Source organism: Scyliorhinus canicula, chromosome 3 (assembly GCF_902713615.1).
Source record: "Scyliorhinus canicula chromosome 3, sScyCan1.1, whole genome shotgun sequence".
NCBI classification, from domain to species: domain Eukaryota; kingdom Metazoa; phylum Chordata; class Chondrichthyes; order Carcharhiniformes; family Scyliorhinidae; genus Scyliorhinus; species Scyliorhinus canicula.
Genome location: NC_052148.1, coordinates 95,010,379 through 95,031,287, shown reverse-complemented (window position 1 = coordinate 95,031,287; position 20,909 = coordinate 95,010,379). Strand labels below are relative to the sequence as shown.

Below are 20,909 nucleotides of genomic sequence, written 5' to 3'. Positions count from 1 at the left end.
TTACCCAATTATTTTTTCCAATTAAGGGGCAATTTAGCGTGGCCAATCCACCTACTCTGCACATTTTTGGGTTGTGGGGGCGAAACCCACGCAGGCACGGGGAGAATGTGCATACTCCACACGGACAGTGACCCAGAGCCGGGATCGAACCTGGGACCTCAGCGCCGTGAGGCGGTTGTGCTAACCACTAGGCCACCGTGCTGCCCTAAACGGTTGTTACTTTAAACTATTATAGATACCTATTTTAGGTATCTGTTGCTCCCAATCCCCAATCTTAGGAGCTCAAAATCCATTATATAGAGAATAATTTACATGCCGAAAATGAGCAATAGCACCTTACAAGTTTCAGCCTGCCGGGATCTTTCCAGAATCTAAGGAATTGTGGAAGATCACAACTAATGCACCCATGCCATGACCTCTGCAGCCATTTCTTTTACAACCCAAGATCAGGCCATCAGGTCCACAGCACTCATCAACCTTTAACCCCCTGAGTTTTCCTACTCTTTTTCCTCAAGTGAGAGCGATTGCATCAAGTTCTTTCCTCATTTTTTTTTGGGGGGGGGGGGGGGGGGGATTATTTATTTATTTATTTTTTGCATATTTTAACCACAAGGACAGGACTAAAATATTTGTTCAAATTCTCTGCCATTTTCTGATTTCTCCATATTAATTCTGCAGTCTCATACAAGGGGCGAACTCACTTTAGCTATTCTCTTCCTTGTAGAAGCATACTGACATTTTATATTTCTCATTTCTCTTGCTACATTTTAAGCCATCTATTGTTTATTATTACTAAATGTTTTGAAACATTTTCCGGTCTTCTGGCGTATCAGAACAAAACAAACAAAATCACTAACCCAACAGCTCACTCAGGTGTTGCAATTGAACTCAATAACCCCCACTTTTACAGCAAAGACAAAAAATAGGAACAGGAGACACAGCCATCACAGGCCAGCCTCTTCACCCCAGGGACTTATTTAATTAAGAGTGCTGCACCTTCTCCAATGCAAATATATTTTCCAAAGTTACATACTCCAGATGTAGTCTCACCAAAACACTGTACAAATCTGGCAAGAGGGGCAGCACAGTGGTTAGCACTGCTGCCACATAGCACCAAGGTCCCAGGTTTTGGGTCACTGTCCATGTGGAGTTTGCACATTCTCCCAGTTTTTGAGTGGGTTTCACCCCCACAACCCAAAGATGTGCAGGGTAGATGGATTGGCCTCGCTAAATTGCCTCTTATCGCAAAACTGAATTGGGTATTTATTTATTTATTTTTAAATCTGGCAACTTATTTATTCTTGACTGCCCTTGCAATAAAGGCCAACATGCAATTAACCTTTCTTGCTGTACCGGTGTTAATTCTACAAAGATACTCAATAACATCAATGCTAACAAGGAGATTAATAATAATAGCTTATTGTCACAAGTAGGCTTCAATGAAGTTACTGTGAAGAGCCCCTAGTCACCATCCAGAACCTGTTCGCGGAGGCTGGTATGGGAATTAAACCTGCACTGCTGCTTTATTCTGCATTACAAAAGCTATTTAGCCAAGTGTGCTAAACCATTAACCTACCTAAATAGGCATCAGGATACCCAAGTGAGTAACCATACCTATTTCATATAAAAGATATTTCCTCTAGCCGGTCCCCTAGGATACATTTTTTTCTCTCCAATATTTCACACATTGGAGCTTACTGACATTCGCATATTTATAGAGCAAGATGGACATCTGGTGGCATAAAATTGACATTTAAAACTAACCCAGAAAGATGTCAGATTTAACAGCCATTAAATTAACAGGAAAAAGCACAAAATTAAAAACATTGTTCAACGAGATAATTACTTTCTTTGGTTAAAATTTCCAGTTACCTATATGAAACAGTTCCAATGTACTGCCCAAACTGGGCTTTTTAAAATTGTAATAAAGCCCAAAGCATATTAGCGGCTCAGTTTTTAGTACACATTCCTCAGTATCCCACTCCAGAAAATTTAGCAGACATTTGATATTGCAGCTTTCTCCAGTAATTGTACTAGTGTTGGAGTTGCCTCCTTTTGGGTGAGAAGTAAACTGACATTCCATTTGTTCTCACACATGGATGTAACTATTCATGTTACAAGTCACAAAAAGACAATTACCTTTTTCTTAAAAAAAAATAAAATCTAGTATCCAATTAATTTTCTCCAGTCAAGGGGCAATTTAGCATGGCCAGTCTACCTAACCTGCACATCTTTGGGTTGTGGGGGCAAAACCTACGCAAACATGGGGAGAATGTGCAAACTCCACACAGACCGACACAGAGCCGGGATCAAAACTGGGACCTCGGCACCGTGAGGCATCAGGGCTGACCCACTAAGCCACCGTGCTGCCCAAAAGACGATTACCTGGGCATTATTGTGCAAACTTGGCTGCAGTGTTTCGTACGTTACAATAATAAGGGCTGGTTTAGCAGTGGGATAAATAGCTGGATTGTAATGCAGAACAAGGCAGCAGCGTGGGTTCAATTCCCGTCCTCCCCAAACAGAATTCAGGTACAGCAACTGTCATTCACCATTAACTGGTGCAGGGGCTACACAGTGGCGCAGTGGCTAACACTGCTGCCTCACGGCACCGAGGACCAGGGTTTGATCCTGGCCCTGGGTCACGGTAGCATGGTGGTTAGCATAAATGCTTCACAGCTCCAGGGTCCCAGGTTCGATTCCCGGCTGGGTCACTGTCTGTGCGGAGTCTGCACGTCCTCTCCGTGTGTGCGTGGGTTTCCTCCGGGTGCTCCGGTTTCCTCCCACAGTCCAAAGATGTGCGGGTTAGGTGGATTGGCCATGCTAAATTGCCCGTAGTGTCCTTAAAAGTAAGGTTAAGGGAGGGTTGTTGGGTTTCGGGTATAGGGTGGATACGTGGGTTTGAGTAGGGTGATCATTGCTCGGCACAACATTGAGGGCCGAAGGGCCTGTTCTGTGCTGTACTGTTCTATGTTCTATAACTTGTTTTCCTTCTCATCCTTGTATCGTCTGGACAAAAAAATTTTTCTAATAAATTTAGAGTACCCAATTCATTTTTTCCAATTAAGGGGCAATTTAGCATGGCCAATCCACCTAACCTGCACATCTTTGGGTTACGGGTATAGGGTGGATACGTGGGTTTGAGCAGGGTGATCACTGCTCGGCACAACATCGAGGGCCGAAGGGCCTGTTCTGTGCTGTACTGTTCTATGTTCTATGTGGAGTTTGCACATTCTCCCAGTGTGTGTGGGTCTCGCCCCCACAACGCAAAGATGTTCGGGAGGAGAATTCCAGATTTATCTAAATCCCCCACCAACAATTTTGGGGTTACCATTGACCAGCAACTGAACTGGACCAGCCAGATAAACACAGGTCAGAGACTGGGAATTCTGCAGGGATTAACTCACCTCCCGACTCCCAAAGCCCGTATATCTACAAGGCACAAGTCAGGTGTGTGACGGAAAGGGCAGTTATAGTGGCGTAGTGGTTAGCATTACTGCCACATGGCACCGAGGTCCCAGGTTGGATCCCAGCTCTGGGTCACTGTCCGTGTGGAGTTTGCACATTGTCCCAGTGTTTGCGTGGGTTTCACCCCCCACAACCCAAAGGGTAGGTGGATTGGCCACATTAAATCACCCCTTAATGGAAAAAAAGTGAATTGGATGCTCTAAATTTGTAGGAAGGTGGGTGATGGAATGCGCTCCACTTGCCTCAATAAGTATAGATCCAACAACACTCAAAGCTGGACACCATCCAGGACAAAGCAGCCAACTGGCACCTCATCCATCAACTTAAACATGTACTCTATCACTTATGCATACTGCTGGAGCTGTGTACCATCTTCAAGAAGCACTACAGCTTCTGGCTAAGGCTCCTTCGACAGCACCATCTAAACCAGTGACCTCTAGCACCTAGAAGCCACACAAACATTGCAATTAGCTGTTCCTTCCCTGTCGCTGGACCAAAATCCTGGAATCCCTTCCTCACCACTGACTGTAGTAACTCACTACAACCTTGATGGGCTATTAGGGATGGGCACCAAATACCAGCCTTCCTAGTGTTCCACACATCCAAATAAACAAAAAACAAACGGATATAATAAAAATAATTCCACCAGCTGCCATGACAGGATTTGAACCAGTGTTCCCAGAGAACGAGACTGGGCATCTGGATTACTGGATATTACTAATACGCCGGTCTTCCCCAGGTAGAAGCAAACACTCTTCAATGGATAGGATGCATGCTGGAACAGGTTTGCAGGGACAGATGTTAGCAAATGGCAGCAAACAAGGGGAAAGACAGGGGACCTAGTGGTAATGTCCCTACACTAGCAATCCAGAGGCCAAGGCCAATACCCTGGGGAGATGAGAGGGTTCATGGTGGGGGGTGATGCTTCAACTTACGAATGTTTGACTGGGCAGCCAAAGTTGTACGGATATTGGAGGAATTCAGGTTACCTGGACGTGGTAAAGATTAGAACAGACATAAAATTAGTTCAGTGCCAGCTGCAGTGCTGTGCCCAATTCTAGACCTCACAAACCAGGAAAGACAGGAAGGCTTTGGAGAGGGTACTGAAGAATTTTACTAGGAAGTTTTCAGGGTTGTGGGTATATGTACTTGGCAGGCTGGAGAAGTTGGGGTTGCTCTCATTCAAGTAGAGGAGGCTAAAGAGAAAATTTGATAAAAAGAGTTCTTTGAATGTCATAAATGTTTAGGTAGAACTTTTCTTTTTTTTTAAAAAAAAAGAGTAGCCAATTCTTTTTTTCGCAATTAAGGGGCAATTTAGCGTGGCCAATCGACCTACTTTGCACATCATTGGGTTGTGGGGGTGAAACCCACGCAGACATGGGGACAATGTGCAAACTCCACACTGTAACCCAGAGCTGGGATCGAACCTGGGACATCAGTGCTGTGAGACAGCAATGCTAACCACTGCGCTTAGATAGAAATGTTTAATAACACCATTTCCGTTGGCAAGAGTTAATAACCAGAAAGCCCATATTTTGAAAAATTAACGGCAGAAGAGCCAGAGGCAATGAGAAAAAAAGCCCACAAGTGACAAGACTTCAGGATGCACTGCCTCCTAAGATAGAGAAGCAGATTCTGCAGTAAACTTCAAAAAGGGAATTAGAGAAATACATTTTTTTGAGACATAGCAGGGGAGTGAGACTAACTGGATTGCTCTTTGAAAAAAAAAGCCAACCCAGACTTTGGTGGGACAAAGGGTTGGAAGTTCTGTAGTTGGCTTGGTACACCCATGAACTGGAAATCACTTCCACCCATGAACTGGAAATGAATGCACACAGTGGTGGTGGAGGAAGACTGCACAGGAATGTTACAGGGCATCACTGGGCTGCTGTCCAATGTAATGTCAAGGAGCTTGTAACATTTGGTGGCTGAACACACACACAGAAATAGGAAAGATAGACTGGTAGTCAAGGTCTTTAGGAATTTCTTTGAAGTATTGTTTACTGTGTGCAACCATGTGTGCGTTTAAGTGCAGTTCTATTTTGTTCCTTTATTTAACAAACATTTATTTCACTATAAAATCAATGCATGTGGGCATAATTTCCAGATTTCAGAACCTCTCCTCAAGCTATATGGAAAAACAATTTTGGCAACTACTTCAAGTTTCTCTACTAGGATTTGGGACAGCTCAGCCTTTACCCATCAGCTTACCATAACAGGAAACAGTGAGCCACAAATTGGAAACAACCACAAGATAAAAAGTACCTAATACAGTGGTTCAGCCAAGGGTACATACCAGTGGATCGTGTACAACAACAGAGAAGCAATGGGATTGAAATGCAAGGATCACATGCATGTGAAGCCAGGAAGTCAATGGGGTTAAAAAGGTAAATTCATTATGAGCGCAAATGATGCACAGTAGTTAGCACTGCTGCCTCACGGCGCCGAGGTCCTAGGCTCGATCCCGGCTCTGGGTCACTGTCCGTGTGGAGTTTACACATTCTTCCAGTGTTTGCGTGGGTTTCGTAACATTTTAAAACTCAATTGACTATTCTTTGTAATTTTAGATTTATTTTTTTTTTTTTTTTTTTATAAATGTTTTTATTCAGTTTTCATATTTTATATTGAACAAATTACAAATTGTTAGGAGAGAAAAAACAACAAACAAACACGCAAAAATTAACATACATATTTACAGGTAAGCATCTTCGTAGTAGTAACTGCGCCCCCCCCCCCCCCCCCCCCCCCAACATGTTTATTTAGTTTGGTTTTGGGCCTTAGCTAGCCATCGAACCCCCGTACCGAACCTGTAGCCCCTCCCGCTACCTTCCCCCGACTATTCTTCCTCTTGTACATTGGCCACAAATAGGTCCCGGAACAGTTGCATGAATGGCTCCCACGTTCTGTGGAAGCCGTCGTCCGACCCTCGGATGGCAAATTTGATTTTCTCCATTTGGAGAGATTCCGAGAGGTCGGACAGCCAATCCGCAGCTCTGGGCGGTGCTGCTGACCGCCAGCCAAACAGGATTCTACGGCGGGCGATCAGGGAGGCAAAGGCAAGGGCGTCCGCCCTCCTCCCCAGGAATAGATCTGGCTGTTCTGAAACCCCGAAGACCGCCACTATCGGGCATGGCTCCACCCTCACTCCCACCACTTTGGACATAACCTCGAAGAAGGCTGTCCAGTACTCCACGAGTCTGGGGCAAGACCAGAACATGTGGGCGTGGTTGGCCGGGCCTCTTTGGCACCGTTCACATCTGTCTTCCACCTCCGGGAAGAACCTACTCATACGGGTTCTTGTTAAGTGGGCTCTATGTACCACTTTTAGTTGCGTCAGGCTGAGCCTTGCGCACGTGGAGGTGGAGTTGACCCTATGCAGTGCTTCGCTCCAGAGTCCCCACCCTATCTCCATCCCCAGGTCGTCCTCCCATTTCCTTCTTGTTGCGTCCAGTACGGTGTCGTCCCTATCTACCAGTCGGTCATACATGTCACTACAGTTCCCTTTCTCTAGGATACTTGCGTCCAGTAGGTCTTCCAGTAGTGTCTGTCGTGGCGGTTGTGGGTACGTCCTTGTCTCCTTTCGTAGGAAGTTTTTGAGCTGCAGGTACCGTAGCTCGTTCCCCCCAGCTAGCTGAAACTTCTCTGTCAGTTCGTCCAGTGTTGCGATCCTGTCGTCCGTGTATAGGTCCCTGACTGTCAGTGTCCCCCCGTCCTGCCTCCACCTTTTGAAGGTGGCGTCAGTCAGTGCTGGTGTGAACCTATGGTTGTTGCAGATGGGAGCCCTGTTCGACATTTTGGTCAGGCCAAGTTGCTGCCGCAGTTGGTTCCAGGATTGGAGGGTGGCTGTCACCACTGGGCTGCTGGAGTGTTTTTTGGGTGGGGATGGGAGTGCTGCCGTGGCGAGGGCCCGGAGGGAGGTTCCCATGCAGGAGGCCTCCTCCGCACGCACCCACTCAGCCTCTGGCTCCTGGATCCATCCCCTTACTCGCTCGGCTGTTGCTGCCCAGTGGTAGAATTGTAGATTCGGGAGGGCTAGCCCTCCCCTGGTTTTTGTTTTTTGTAAGACCTTCTTTGGGATCCTAGCATTTTTACCCCCCCATACGAACGCCATGATGAGTTTGTCCAGCGCTTTGAAAAAGGCCTTGGGGATGTAGATCGGAATGGATCTAAACAGGAAGAGGAACCTGGGCAGTACGTTCATTTTGATCGTCTGAACTCTCCCCGCGAGGGAGAGCGGGAGTGTGTTCCATCTTTGCAGGTCCTTTTTAACTTCCTCCGTCAGGCTGGTGAGGTTCCATTTGTGGATCCCTTTCCAGTCATGGGCTATTTGGATCCCCAGGTAGCGGAATTTATGTCGGGCTTGATTGAACGGCAGCCCCTTTAGTGCTGCCCCCCCCCCCCCCTTGCGGGTGTACTGGGAAGATCTCACTTTTGCTCATGTTGAGTTTGTAGCCCGAGAAGGCTCCAAACTCTTTCAGGAGCGCGATGATTCCGTCCATGCTGCTTTGTGGGTCCGAGATATAGAGGAGCAGATCATCCGCATAGAGTGAGACTCTGTGCTCTCTACCTCCCCTTCGGATCCCCCTCCAATTTTTTGCTGCCCTGAGCGCGATTGCTAGCGGTTCAATTGCTAGTGCGAACAGCAGCGGGGACAGTGGGCATCCTTGTCTGGTGCCCCTGTGCAGCTGGAAGTATTGGGAGTTGGTATTGTTGGTCTGTACACTCGCCATGGGTGCGTTGTACAGGAGCTTTACCCAAGCGGTGAACCCTGTTCCAAGCCCGAACCGCTCCAGTACCTCTATGAGGTATTTCCACTCGACTCTGTCGAAGGCCTTTTCTGCGTCCAGGGAGACGATCACCTCTTGTGTTCTCTCCCCGGAGGGGGTCATTATCACGTTCAGCAGGCGCCTGATGTTCGCGGTAAGCTGTCTACCTTTGACAAAGCCCGTCTGGTCCTCTGTGACCACCTCAGGTACACAGTCTTCTAGCCTCTTGGCTAGGATTTTGGCCAGTATTTTGGCGTCTGCATTCAGCAGAGATATGGGTCTGTATGACCCACATTCCGTTGGGTCTTTGTCTTTCTTAGGTATCAGCGAGATTGAGGCCTGTGCTAACGTGGGTGGCAATGTGCCCCTAGCTAGCGAGTCTGTGAACATCTCCCGCAGGTGCGGGGCCAGCGCTGTCGCAAATTTTTTGTAGAAGTCCGCCGGGAATCCGTCCGGTCCCGGCGCCTTCCCCGCCTGCATGGAGCTAATGCTGTCCATGATCTCTCCCAGTGCTAGTGGTGCTTCCAGATCCCGTTTTCTGCCCTCTCCCACAACTGGTATGTCCAGTCCGTCAAGAAACCGGTTCATCCCAGCCTTCCCCGTTGGGGGCTCTGAGGTGTACAGCTCTTGGTAGAAGGCCTTGAAGGTTTTGTTAATCCTCTCTGGTTCTGTTTCCAACGTGCCTCTGGTATCTCTGATTTGCGCAATTTCTCTGCTGGCTGCCTGCTTTCTCAGCTGGTGGGCCAACAGGCGGCTGGCTTTGTCTCCGTGTTCGTATAGGGCCCCGCGTGCCTGGCGGAGTTGGTGTACTGCTTTCCTGGTGGAGAGCAGGTCAAAGTTCCTTTGTAATTCTTTCCTCTCCGCCAGGAGTTCTACGGTCGGGGCCTCGGAGTATTTATGGTCTACCTCCAGTATGGAGTCGACCAGCTTCTGCCTAGCCACCCTTTCCTCCCTATCTCTTTGCGCTTTGTAGGCTATGATTTCCCCTCTTAGTACGGCCTTAAGCGCTTCCCAGAACGTGGAGGGTGAGACCTCCCCGTTTTGGTTGATCTCAGTGTACTCCGCTATGGCCCGCGCTATCCTTTCGCTGAAGGCCTTGTCAGCTAGTAAGGCACCGTCCAACCTCCATTTGGGGCGCTGGGCCCTTCCCGTCTCTAGCCGCACATCCATGTAGTGTGGGGCGTGGTCTGATATCACAATTGCGGAGTATTCCACCTTGTCTATCTCTGGAAGCACCGTTTTCCCCACCACAAAGAAGTCAATTCTGGTGTACACGTTGTGTACTGGGGAGAAGAAAGAGAATTCTTTAGATTTATTTTTATACAAAAATTTCAACGTAGGATAACTTACCTTTCAAGTCAAAAGGTCGATTGCCATTGATGATATCTTCATTCATTAGGCCAGCCTAAATTAAAAATATACAGCCAATATTTACAAAGAAATCGGAATTCAGAAATCAACAAACACTTCAAAACAGCAAACACCTACCATATCATTGAAAGATGGAATAATGGCTATAGGTTCTGTTCCCAGCTCTGCATCCCAGTCTTCTGTCATTCTGAGGTAGTCTACTTATCCACAACACAACTGTAATCAAAACAAAAAGTTTAAGTATATTTATTAGGATCTCACATTTTTAGAATTGGGTACTTAAAAAAAGACTGCCTACAGATAGTGTATTTTTAAGTATATTCATTAGGATTTCACATTTATGCAAGCATTACAAAATTACAAAATGGATACATTGCTGCAAGGAGGAGAAAAACAGCTCAACATACATGAATACAGAGGGGACCAGGAGAACAACAAAGTGGCTCAATACAATCATGAGACATAGCTAGATGCAAGGGAGAAACAGGATGAAGCTATAAAGCTAGCATTTACCACGAGAATGGAGGATAAATCTTTGCGCACAATGTACATCTCCCTCTACGCTAGCAATACCAGAAGCACCATGGTATCCTTGAATACCACCAACCCCGTTGGCACCCATGCAGGAACTAATCACGGGTTCTTTACCCATCCTTAAAATGCAAAAATTCTAAAGGGGAGTTACATAAATACCACACAAATGCAGCTCAACTCCAGTCTCGGACCGGTACAGAACGAACCAACATCATTCCATACATTTGTACAGAGGACCGGTAACAACATGTTTAAATTATGGTCAAGTCTTCAGGGTCTCCCAAAATCAAAGGAGGGAGGAAGAGAAGAGAGAGCGGGAGAGACCTTGTAGGAGAAAAGGTAACAATAAATTAAAAACATAAATCACAACTGAGTACAGTAGTCCCCCTTTATAACGCGGGTGTTGGGGTCCAAGACAGCCACCCGCGTTGCATCCGAGCCGCGGATATCCACGATGGGGGTTAATTTTAGAATACAGGGCTACAGAGGGGAGGGGCGATACGAGACCATGCTGGTCTTGCAGAGGCCCGTATGACCTCCTCCTGTGTTCTCTGCTCTCTCCCTCCAATCAGCCGGCAGTGTCAATTTCAGCGGCCGGCTCACTTTGATCCGGAATGGGAAGCTGCTCTCTCACTGAAACAATCAGCCGGCCGCTGAAATTGACACTGCCGGCTGCTCTCTCCCTCCAATCAGAAACATTAAAACTTAAAAGTTGGATTGGAGGGAGAGAGCAGCCGGCAGTGTCAATTTCAGCGGCCGGCTGATTGTTTCAGTGAGAGAGCAATTTCCCTCTCCGGATCAAAGTGTGCCGGCCGCTGAAATTGACACTGCCGGCTGCTCTCTCCCTCCAATCAGCCAGCAGTGTCAATTTCAGCAGCCGGCTCACTTTGATCTGGAGAGGGAAGCTGACAGTTGGGGTCCATAAGACCCCCCCCGCCGTATATCGCGAACTCGTATTGCAGCGCAGTATAACGGGGGACTACTGTAACGCCCAGGGTTATTGAAGAACAGGAGGGAGGTGGAGAACCTCGAGCCATGGTGCAATAACAATCTCTCTCTCAATGTCAGCCAAATCAAGGAGTTGGTCATTGACGTCAGGAAGTGAAATGCCGTACATGTCCCTGGCTGTATCAATGATGCCACGGTGGAGATGCTGGGCAGCTTCAAATTACTAGGTGTACACATCAACAACCTGTCCTGGTCCATCCATGTCGCGCTACGACCAAGAAACCACAACAGCACCTATACTTCCTCAGGAAACTAGGGCATGTCCACATTAACTCTTACCAATTTTTACAGATGCACCATAGAAAACATCCTATCTGGCTGCATCACAGCCTGGTACAGCAACTGCCTGACTCAAGACCTTAAGAAACTTCAGAGAGTCATGAACACAGCCCAGTCCAGTCCATCACACAAAACTGCCTCCCATCCATTGACCGTCTACACTTCCTACTGCCTTGGGAAAACAGCAGCATAATCAAAGGTTATTCGCTCCTCCAACGTCTTTCATTGGCAGGGGATACAAAAGTTTGTGAACGAGAACACACACCAACAGATTCAAAAACAGCTTCTTGGCAGCATGGTGACATAGTTGGTTAGCCCCACTGCCTCATGGCGCCAAGGTCCCAGGTTCGATCCCGGCTCTAGGTCACTGTCCGTGTGGAGTTTGCACATTCTCCCCGTTTTTGCATGGGTTTCGCCACACAACCCAAAGAGGTGCAGGGTAGGTGGATTGGCCACGCTAAATTGCCCCTTAATTGGAAAATATGAATTGGGTACTCTAAATTTATATATATTTTTTAAAAGCTTCGGATTTCCGGTGACGGCGGGCGGGAGGCAGCCGCGCATTGGAGGGCTCCCATTCGGGAACGGCATTGTCGGGGATTGACGCCCGGTCCTAGGGGCAGCGAAGGCGGTAACGGTCAGGAGAAAGCACAGGGAAGGGATACATAGAGGACCAGTAAAAAAACGGCCGTGAAAACAGCTGAAAGTCCGTCGGGGAGTAGAAAGGTCACCACGGGGTCGGTAAAGAAAATGGAGGCTGGAGCACCAGGGAGGCCACATTGCTTGCGGCTCAAGAAATAACTAAGGTGATGGCTGCGGAATTCGAAAGGCAGTTTACAAAATACATGTGGACAATGAGGAAGGAGATGAGGGAGGTTTTGAGTGAGCTGGTGGAGCAGGTGATTTCCCCGGTGGCGAGTGCAATGGCGGAGGGGCGGAAGCAAGGGGAGGCGCTGAAGGAAGTGGAGGAGACATTATTGCAGCACAGTGATCAACTTACCTCGATGGGGAAGGAGATGCGGAAGGTGCAGGAGATTAACAAGGATCTGCGAGGAAAAATGGAAGACCTGGAAATCAGATCCAGGCGACAGAATTTGAGGATTGTGGGGCTGCCCGAAGAAGTTGAAGGACCGAGACCGACTGAGTATTTTGCCACGATGCTGGCAAAACTATTGGGAGTGGGGGAGGATACCTCCCGATATGAACTGGATCGGGCTCATCGGTCATGGAGGCCTGCACCAAAGGTGAGTGAGTCACCAAGGGTAGTGACTCTGTGCTTCCGTAGGTACAGTGTGAAGGAGAATGTCCTGTGCTGGGCCAAGCAGAAGCGGGTGGTGCAGTCGGCTGGAGCTGGTATATGTGTATACCAGAACTTTACAGTGGAGCTGGCGAGGAGACGGGCTGCTTTCAATCGGGTGAAGAGGGCACTGTACATTAGCACGGTGCAGTGCGGCATTGTATATCCAGCGAAGCTGAGGGTGACTTACAAGCTCAAGGACTTTTATTTTGGAACGGCAGAAGCAGCGGAGGAGTTTGCGAAGGCAGAAGGACTGTGGCAGAACTGAGAAATTGCCATTTGCTGATGTAACCTCATGACTGTATTTTCTTCTTTTTTTTTTGTTTCACTACATGCGGGTGTATGGGCTAAAGGAGCCAATGTTGTATATATTTGGACAAGGGAAGTGATGGGACTTTCACTCGAAGTGAGGGCTCTTTGGAGTGTAGGTGGATATGTGGGGTTTGTGCGCTAAAAGGGGATTTCTGGGCTTTCCTAGGGCCGGGCAAGGAGGAAAGGGACCCGGGAGGGGGCCTCCACGCTGGCCGGTTTAAGCCGGCCAGTGAACGGGAGTGAGGTGGGGGAGGGGCTGGGGCCATTGGAGCCTGGCAGGACACAGTCCGAGTGGTGCGAGAGAGAGAGAGCGAGAGAGAGAGCGAGAGAGAGAGCGAGAGAGAGAGAGCGCGCGAGAGAGAGCGCGCGAGAGAGAGAGAGCGAGTGTGTCGAGAAAGAGTGGAGACTCCTTTTTCTCCTTTGTTTTTTGTTTCGACCATGGAAGGGTTCGTTTTATTGGATGCATATATTGACAGGTGGGCCATTGTTTGGGGTGGTGGGAGGATGAGATTGTTGTTATTGTTAAGGGGATTGATTTTGTATTTGTTACCGTTTACTGTCTGTGGGTGGGGTGTAGATTTTGAAGGAAAATGTGAAAATGGAGAATAAAAACATTTATTTAAAAAAAACAGCTTCATCACCGCTGTTACCAGACTCGCGAATGACCCTTATGGACGGAACGGATCTCTTCACAAGTCTTCTCAATTGTTGTTCGCACGATTGTCTGTATGCTTCACCCAATGTCTATGTGTTTACAATGTGTATTTATCATATGTCCTATGTTTTTTTCATGCATGGAACAATCTGCCTGGACTGTATGAAGGCATGAAAAACAAAACGTTCACTGTACCTCGGTACACCTGACAAAAATCAAAACTAGAGAACATACCACCTCTTTGGATAACTGACCATTTAATGGATCCAGGGTTACAGATTCAGCTCTCCAGCCTTGAGATGTAAGGGCAGATGTGTGTTGACTCCCTGAAACCCACATGCTTGATTCCAATTATATTTGGGCACCCTTCCTCTGTCCCCCTACACTGGACAATGCCGATCTCAGAACTCCCTCGTGCCAAGCATAGGTCATCAAACCTTTTCTGCCACTTCTGCCCGAGAGAGAGAGCGCAGAGTTTGCAAATGAACAGATATAGAATAGGTATGTCACAAATTAATGAGTAGGGTAGCAGGGGGGGGGGGGGGGGGGGGGGGGGAGAAATAAACAGAGGAACAAAGTACTACAAAGTTGACAGGTTAACAAAGGCATTAAAAAGAAACACATGGCAAAGAAAGGGATAAACTCAAAACAAAGTCACCATAGGGCAGCACGGTGGCGCAGTGGGTTAGCCCCATTGCCTCACGGCACCGAGGTCCCAGGTTCGATCCCGGCTCTGGGTCACTGTCCGTGTGGAGTTTGCGCATTCGCCCCATATTTGCATGGGTTTCGCCCCCACAACCCAAAGTTGCGCAAGGTAGGTGGATTGGCCACGCTAAAATTGTCCCTTAATAGGAAAAAATTAATTGGGCACTCTAAATTTTTTTAAAAGCCACCATTATTAGAACAAAACCTGCATCCTCGGGTCTTAAAAGGAAGTGGCTGCAGCGAGAGTGGATGCATTGATTCTGGCACAGTTGTAAAACTGGAAATGTAATACCACTATTCAGAAAGGAGGGAGACAAAGCACAAAAACACAGGCCACTTAATCCCAGTCATTGGGAGAGAGGTCATGGCACGACACTTAGAAAACCATAATAAAAGCAGACAGTCAGAGTTTTGTGAGTGGGAATTTCTTTTGATGATGTAACAAGTAGGATGGCTAAATGGGTACAATTAGATGTGGGGAAATCCAAAAGGCGCTTGATAAGGTGCTAAATAAAAGATTATGGCATGAATAATGGTGTTGAGGGTAATGTATTAGCATGGACAAAACATAATGGGAAACTGAGTACGGATAAATGTATCATTTTCAGGTTGACAAACAAACTAGTGAAATGCGGCAGGATTCGTGCTGGGGCCTCAATATTGACTACCAATATTAATGGCTTGGATGAAGGCTACTGTATTGTAGTCAAATTTCCAGACAGGGGCAGCACGGTGGCACAGTGGGTTAGCCCTGCAGCCTCATGACGCTAAGGTCCCAGGTTCAATCCCAGCTCTGGGTCACTGTCTGTGTGGAGTTTGCACATTCTCCCAGTGTCTGCATGGGTTTCGCCCCCACAACCCAAAGATTGCAGGTTAGGTGGATTGGCCATGCTAAATTGCCCCTTAATTGGAAAAAATCAATTGGGTACTCTAAATTTATTAGAAAAAAATTTTTTCCAGACGATACAAGGATGAGAAGGAAAACAAGTTATAGGGAGAATGCAGTGATGGACAACCTATGCCAGTGAGTGGGTTAGATTAATGGCCCTCATTCGTTGCACATCAGGCTTGTTCATGAACCATGACCCCATACGTATATATTTTATTACAAGTTCTAAAAAAAATGCTTAATTATTTATACACTAATAGAATTTGTCATCAACTTCAAGTGGTAAAAAAAAAAATTTTAAATTACGCTTTGGATGCAGAGGGAGCACACGGCTCTCAGTCAATATTGTGTGCAATCAGCACGCACCTCACTTGCCCTTGCTTTGTGCGTATCACTTATACCGGTAGGAAAAAACATGGACGGAAATCAATGGAATGTGACAACTCTGCACATTTGGGCAATGGTCAAGAAAAATGTCTCATGGGCCCACTCAAAACCCTCAGATGGGCAGCAGGTGGCCCACTATTGATGTGAAGGGTCTGCAAAGCAATACAATACAAAACAGAGCAGATTAGGCCTGGTCATTGGAATTCCAAAGAATGGGAGGTGATCTTATTGAATCTAGAGCCAAGAACAGAGTTCAAAAATAAGCTGTTTTCTATTTAAGACAGATGAGGAGGAATTTCTTCCCTCAATATCCTTTGGAATTCTCTTCCACAGCAGTGCAAGCTGGATTGTTAAATATGTTAAAAGCAGAGATGAACAGCATTATGGTTAACAAGGGAGTCGAGGCACAAAAGTGGCGTATGGCCACAATCAGATCATGCATGTTTTTATTGAATGGCAGAGCAGGCTTGATAGGCCAAATGGCCTATTCTAGGCCCAAATCATAGAATGGTTACAGCACAAGTAGCACCACCATTCAGCCCATCATGTCTGTGCTAGTTCTCTAGAAAAGCAATTCAAGCTGGACCACTCCCCCACTTTTCCCTTCTCCTGCCATCAAGTAATTAATTTTCTCTTCCAATAATTAACTAATTCAGTTTTGAAACGCACAATTTAATCCACATCCACTAACTCAGGCAGATCCTTACCACCCACGATACAAATGTTTTTCCCCCATGTTGCCTTTGGTTCTTTTGCTAGTCACCTTAAACCAGTATCCACTGGTTCTCAACCCTTCCACTCATGCAAAGACTTCCTTTCTTCTCAATGAAGGTGCCTCATGATTTTGAAAACATCTGGCAATCTCCTCTTAACCTTCCCCAAGGAGAACAACCCAGCTTCTGCATTCTATCCTTGTAACTAAAGTTGCTCATCCCTGGAACGTCTCACTAATCTTTCCTGAAACCCCTCTCAATGTCGTCACATCCTTCCTAAAGTGTAGTGCCCAGAATTGGGCAAAACATTTCAGCCAAGGCCAAACCAATGTTTTGTTTTTCTTTTATTAAATTTAAAGTGCCCAATTCATTTTTTCCAATTAAAGGGTTAATTTAGCATGGCCAATCCACCTACCCTGCACATCTTTGGGTTGCAAGGGTGAAACCAACGCAAACACGGAGAGAATGCGCAAACTCCACACGGACAGTTACCCAGGGCCGGGATCAAACCTGGGACCTCAGCACCATGAGGCAGCAGTGCTAACCACTGCACCACTGTGCTGCCCCCATTGAGGTTTTGATATATTTTTGTTGCAGTGCCCCACCAGGGCAGTCACCCGTCCTTTTTGATTAATTTGTTTAATCAAAACAAAAATGTATATACCCCAGGTCCCACTCCCTTTAGAATGACCTTTCATCATTATTCCCACCAAGATGAATCACTTCATACTTCTCGGCATTAAACTTTATTTGCCACTTGTCTGCCCATTCCATCAACATATGGTCTTTTGAATTATATCACTGCTCTCTGCACAGTTCACAATATTTCTAAGTTTTGTGTCTTCTGCAAATTTTGAAATATACCCTGGTCTCACTAATACTGATCAAGAAAAGCAGTGTTCCCAATTCCAATCCCTGGGGAAGCCCCCTGTATACTATCCTCCAGTCAAAAAAAATTGTTACCACTATGATCTCATCAACTTTGGATTCATGCCATAATGATAATCTTATTTTTTTCACAAATTTAGAGTACCCAATTCATTTTTTCCCAATTAAGGGGCAATTTAGAGCGGCCAATCCACCTACCCTGTACATCTTTGGGTTGCAGTGGCGAACCTGGAGAGAATGTGCAAACTCCACACGGACAGTGACCCAGAGCCGAGATCGAACCTGGGACCTCAACGACATGAAGCAGCAGGGTTAACCCACTGCACTACCGTGCTGCCACTATAATAATAACTTATTGTCAGAAGTAGGCTTCAATTAAGTTACTGTGAAAAGCCCCTCGTCGCCACATTCCAACCCCTGTTCGGGGAAGCCGATACAGGAATTGAACCCGCGCTGCTGGCCTTGCTCTGCATTACAAGCCATCTGTTTAGCTGGTTTAGCTCACTGGGCTAAATCGTTGGCTTTTAAAGCAGACCAAGCAGGCCAGCAGCACGGTTTGTTTCCTGTACCAGCCTCCCTGGACAGGCACCGGAATGTGGCGACTAGGAGCTTTTCACAGTAACTTCTTTGAAGCCTACTCGTGACAATAAGCGATTTTCATTTCATTTAGCCCACTGTGCTAAACTAGTAATGTCTTTTAATCCAGGAGTTTTTAAACCTGGCTGACAAGCCTGTTATTATGGCACTTCAATCAATGCCTTTTGGAAGCACGTGTGCCACAGAGCAACTGAATTATACTCATCAACCCTGTGACATTAAAAATTATTTGCCCTTTATGCCATGTTGGTTTTCTTTATTTAATACACATATCACAAAAGTTAATTTTATTGCAAATTAACATTTCAACCCACACCAAGGCCAAACAGATTGGCTTGTAGTCACTAAATTTATCCCGATACCTTTTTTTGAACAAGGGTTTGCGCGCACGCAACACCTGCAATTCTCCAGTCCTCCAGCACTGTCCCCATAATTAAGGAGGTTTTCAATATTGTGGTCAAAGCTGCCACAATTTAAAATGGGCCTGGTGACTTATCAACTGTTAATTCCAGCCAGCATTTCCAATACCTGCTCTTTAACCATTCCAGTGACTCAACCACCTCCTTTCTAACTTTAATTTCTCTTTGTCCTTTCCTATGGATAATCTAAATCTCATGATACTATAATCACTTTCTCCTAAATGTTCTCCTATTCAACCTTGACCCACTTCATTGCCCAGAACCAGATTCAGCAATACTCACTTCCTCATTGGGTAAGATACAACGTTCCAGAAAGTTCCCCTGAACACTTCCAGACTTGAATGCCTCTTTCTCCTCTCTACCTTTTACCCCAGTCTACATCTGGACAATTCAAGATCGTATCAGTACTAGTTTTTGCACCTTGTTCTTTCCCACTATTTGGAGGTGTACATAGAATACACCCAGTAGCATAATGGTAGCAAATAGAATATATTCTTGACCTCCCTAGGATCGCTTCTCACCCAACTGCAATTTTATTCATATAACACACTGCCACCTTTCTTTCCTGAACAACTTCGTATCCAGCAGAATATTTAGTCCCAGGTGCTGCCATTTCTTTTGAACAAGGTTCCCCATTATACGGTGTGTATTCCTGGTCACCTCATTTTAGGAAGGATGTGGAAGCTTTGGAAAAGGTGCAAAGATTGTGCAAAGAAGGTGCACACACTGTCTGTGTGGAGTCTGCACGTCCTCCCCGTGTGTGCGTGGGTTTCTCCGGGTGCTCCGGTTTCCTCCCACAGTCCAAAGACGTGCGGGTTAGGTGGATTGGCCATGCTAAATTGCCCGTAGTGTCCTAAAAAGGTTACGGGGGGGTTGTTGGGTTACGGGTATAGGGTGGATAAATGGGTTTGAGTAGGGTGATCATTGCTCGGCACAACATCGAGGGCCGAAGGGCCTGTTCTGTGCTGTACTGTTCTATGTTCTATTTACCAGGATGTTGCCTGGAATGGAGAGTAGGTCTTACGAGGAAAGGTTGAGGGTGCTAGGCCTTTTCTCATTAGAAAAGAGAAGGATGAGGGGTGACTTGATAAAGGTTTATAAGATGATCAGGGGAATAGACAGTCAGAGACCTTTTCCCCAGGTGGAACAAATCATTACAAGGGAACATAAATTTAAGGTGAATGGTGGAAGATTGGGGGGGGGGGGGGGGATGTCTGAGGTAGGTTCTTTACCCAGAGAGTAGTGGGGGAATGGAATGCACTGCCAATGGAAGTAGTTGAGTCGGAAACATTAGGGACCTTCAAGCGGCTATTGGATAGGTACATGGATTATGGTAGGATAATGGAGTGTGGATTAATTTGTTCTTAAGGGCAGCACGGTAGCATTGTGGATAGCACAATTGCTTCACACCTCCAGGGTCCCAGGTTCGATTCCGGCTTGGGTCACTGTCTGTGTGGAGTCTGCACATCCTCTCCGTGTGTGTGTGGGTTTCCTCCCACAGTCCAAAGACACGCAGGTTGGGTGGATTGGCCATGATAAATTGCCCTTAGTGTCCAAAATTCTATGATAATCTATGATTAATCGAGGACAAAAGTTCGACACAACATCGTGGGCCGAAGGGCCTGTTCTGTATTGTTCTATGTATGGCCTTTTGCATTTGCAACTCACCCTTTCTGTACTCTGCACAATTATATACATCCGTAGTAGTAGGCTTTACAATTTACACCTGGTTTACCCTGTGTAATGGTCCTCACTGCAGTTAATTTAAACCTTCCCAAACAGCACTCCTGAAACAACCCACGAGGACATTGGTCACATCTCTGTGCTGGTACCATCTGTCCAGCCTGCCGCGATCCCAACTCCCCTGGAAATCAGTCCCAATGTCGCAGGAATTTAAAACCCTGCACCAACACCCCCAACATTCATCTTCCCTGCACTCACTGGTCCATGGTGGCAATGTGCAGAGGAAACTAGGTTTTACCTGAAACACCCGAATTGCAAACCCTCTGGGCAGAGCAAGAGGCTGGTCGACATTCACCCCCAATCCCAGCATTAGAACAAAGAGCTGCGGTAAAATCCAGACATCATTTCACACATTCGACAGCCTTTAGACACCATCTACTCTGGCCCTCAAGTTCTTTCCTGCTGCTGGCGAACACGAGGGTCCGTCCCAGCCATTAACTGACATCGTTATCCTGGTCAGTTGTTATTTGGTTGGGGGGCGGTATTTATTTGAGACGTGGGGCGGGATCACTCTACCATCACATCTTCCAGAGAGGGGCACTTTTACTTACTCAGGATATTTGGGGTAAGAAGGGAAAGGGATCTTTTTCCTTGGCCTCCTCGCCTCCGTTTGGCGCCTTTTCAAGCCTCACGTGGCCCCTCGGGCGAGTGTAGGTGACGCGTGACGTTAGGCGCCTGACGCAAGGCTGCGTACCCATTGTGACGCACAACCGTCGCAGGCCGCCGCGAGAACCCCTCCCCCTCCCCGCGCCGTTCCCGGGACTCAGCTGTGACCACTGCGGTAACCAGAGGCTGGAGGAGCAGCCGAGCTGCAAGTTAACCCTTTGGGTGGATCACAAAGAGTGAGGAGGCCGAAACCCTTCTCTTCCAGGGAAAAA

General features: G+C 46.8%; 1 protein-coding gene across 11 annotated transcripts in view; it reads right to left on the bottom strand.

Moving 5' to 3' along the window:
* ddx4 (DEAD (Asp-Glu-Ala-Asp) box polypeptide 4) overlaps nt 1-20,909 on the bottom strand; it is a 137,419-nt gene that overhangs the window by 72,374 nt on the left and 44,136 nt on the right. For 4 of the 11 annotated variants that reach the window (XM_038790920.1, XM_038790921.1, XM_038790918.1 and 1 more), the window contains exons 2-4: nt 9,723-9,821; nt 9,585-9,639; nt 4,404-4,457 (exon numbers count right to left, since the gene is read on the bottom strand). In XM_038790920.1, the coding sequence (XP_038646848.1) occupies nt 4,404-4,457; nt 9,585-9,639; nt 9,723-9,791 (178 nt within the window). In that variant the 5' untranslated portion in view covers nt 9,792-9,821. Of the gene's footprint in view, nt 1-4,403; nt 4,458-9,584; nt 9,640-9,722; nt 9,822-20,269; nt 20,560-20,582; nt 20,689-20,909 lie in introns of those variants that run through there. The other 7 variants (XM_038790925.1, XM_038790926.1, XM_038790924.1 and 4 more) reach the window with 4 other exon arrangements.